The sequence below is a fragment of the Limulus polyphemus genome, unplaced genomic scaffold (genome assembly GCF_000517525.1).
Source record: "Limulus polyphemus unplaced genomic scaffold, Limulus_polyphemus-2.1.2 Scaffold15154, whole genome shotgun sequence".
Classification (NCBI taxonomy): Eukaryota; Metazoa; Arthropoda; class Merostomata; order Xiphosura; family Limulidae; genus Limulus; species Limulus polyphemus.
The window spans coordinates 3,069-5,108 of NW_013680764.1; the positions used below are offsets into that span (position 1 = coordinate 3,069).

General features: G+C 37.4%; 1 protein-coding gene across 1 annotated transcript; it reads right to left on the reverse strand.

Moving 5' to 3' along the window:
- Positions 1 to 421: 421 nt before the first annotated feature.
- LOC106477430 (alpha-ketoglutarate-dependent dioxygenase alkB homolog 4-like) lies at positions 422 to 1,716 on the reverse strand (the record flags this gene model as incomplete). Its single annotated transcript, XM_013937998.2, has 1 exon — positions 422 to 1,716. A coding segment is annotated over one exon (567 nt), but the record flags the coding sequence as incomplete, so codon positions are not given.
- Between the last annotated feature and the right edge of the window lie 324 nt (positions 1,717 to 2,040).

The following is a 2,040-nucleotide window of genomic DNA, read 5'->3' on the forward strand; positions in this document are numbered from 1 at the left end:
TTGATAAGAAAGAGTAGTTAGGTAAGTTAAACCTGTTGTTTCAATTCCAAAGAAGCTCACAAAAGAACAGCTGTAACATAAACTATACCAGTCGTTTCAGTTCGATATCAATTATTATACTTTTTTGATTTAAAGGCTTAAATATATACTTCAAAAATACTAGGGATATAAATATATATTTAAATTACTATTAGTTCCTGTATGGTAGGCGGCGCTTTAGAATCCGTGGAGGTGTAACATAGCGGTAAACTAGGCCAACGGAGTAGCCTCGGTAGACGTTATTTTAGCGGCGTGGGTTTAAGACAATGTTACCTCGATATGTTTATCCTACACACACTTTAGACGTTGATTTTAGGTTTCAACCTTGTCACTAACACATTGGATTAATAAAAATAAATATTACGAACAAATAGTCGACAAATAAAAATGAAATAATGGATTTACACAAAGACCTGTATCAGTACACAACTGTAAACGAACATTTACATTGTCTTTCGTTATAGAGATTTTATAACTAAGTTCTCAACAACCGATTCAAGGTAATTATTAATCTGTAATATTTCCAAGGCTATCTCGTCCTGTATCTTTTCTTTTTTTACATATTCTCATGTAAAAGTTTCTAATCTCCCAAGTGATGCGTTAATAGCCCAGGGGCGGAATCATACCTACGTATGTGTGTGTGCACGTGAAGGAAATGAGAAAATGTAAATATTTCCTTTTATAATCAAAACGTATTTATGCAGGCCGAGGAGCAAGATGGCCCTGGGTGTATGTCAGTCTGTTCGTGATAAAATATTTCACAGATTCAACAACAATACCGAATAGTTTATTTTAACAACTCAACTCGCTTTCTGTCATACAATATCCACCCCCACCCCCCCTGAAACCACGGTTATCGAGAACGTGTGGCCTGGACACTGTGATGTCACACTCTCACAAGTGTTTCGTTCCTGGTTGTAAATTGTAACAGTCAGTGAAGGTGTGTTAAAGTAACTGTCTTCACATTTCCCCTTTTCGAAGGCTTTGCTGAAACACTGACATTACACAAGCAAAAAATAATTCCCTAATTAGCCACCAGGAGTTACCTAAAGTGAAATTATTAAAATGGAATAATTAACTACTGTAAATCCAAATGTTTTTGATTTATGTTCAATTAGAATGTGACGCAAACGATACGAAACGTTTTGCTATAAATAACATCTCTTGCCCGTGTTTCTCGAATTGTCCACCAGGTGTAAACTCGAGAGATAGTTCTCTGAACGTCATGGCCAGTCTTCTACTTGTCACGTCATCTCTTAAGATTTGGTGAGTCCAAGAATGACGAAGGGGTCCCGCGAGGACAAAGAGTGACCTTCTGGTCAAGGGTACACGTAGTGCTATGTTCACTTTATTATTATCGTGTGAACTGTTATATTGATTGTGACCTTCTAAACGTATATGATTTTCAGCATACAACACCGGACTAAGGGTCAATACAGTGTCCGATAAAAGATTGACAGTTACAAGACGCTCTCCCCACAACCACGTGTCGTCCACGTGAGGATCGATAGCAGAACCACGAGAGGGCACGTACTCCAAATGACACAACTCCACGGGCTTGAAATCCACCAGAATCTGCGTTAACCTGTCAACCAGTGATTTTGTGAAATCGGGAAATCCATGGAATGGGCCGAGCTGGATCTTCCGTTTCTTGAAGTTCACTTTGGGTCCAAAGTCCTTTTTAAAAAAAACAAGGATTAGTTATTTATACAGAAATAGCTTATAACACCCAAACACCAGAATACAGTGGTTAGACAAACTTACTCCTACCTGGACAAAAAAAAAAAGACATTTAATTAATCTAGATTCGTCCAACTTTCACGATTAATCTAGCTTCGTCCAGCTTTAACGATTAATCTAGATTCGTCCAACTTTAACGATTAATCTAGCTTCGTCAAACTTTAACAGTTAATCTAGCTTCGTCCAACTTTAACAATTAATCTAGCTTCGTCCAACTTTAACAATTAATCTAGCTTCGTCCAACTTTAACAATTAATCTAG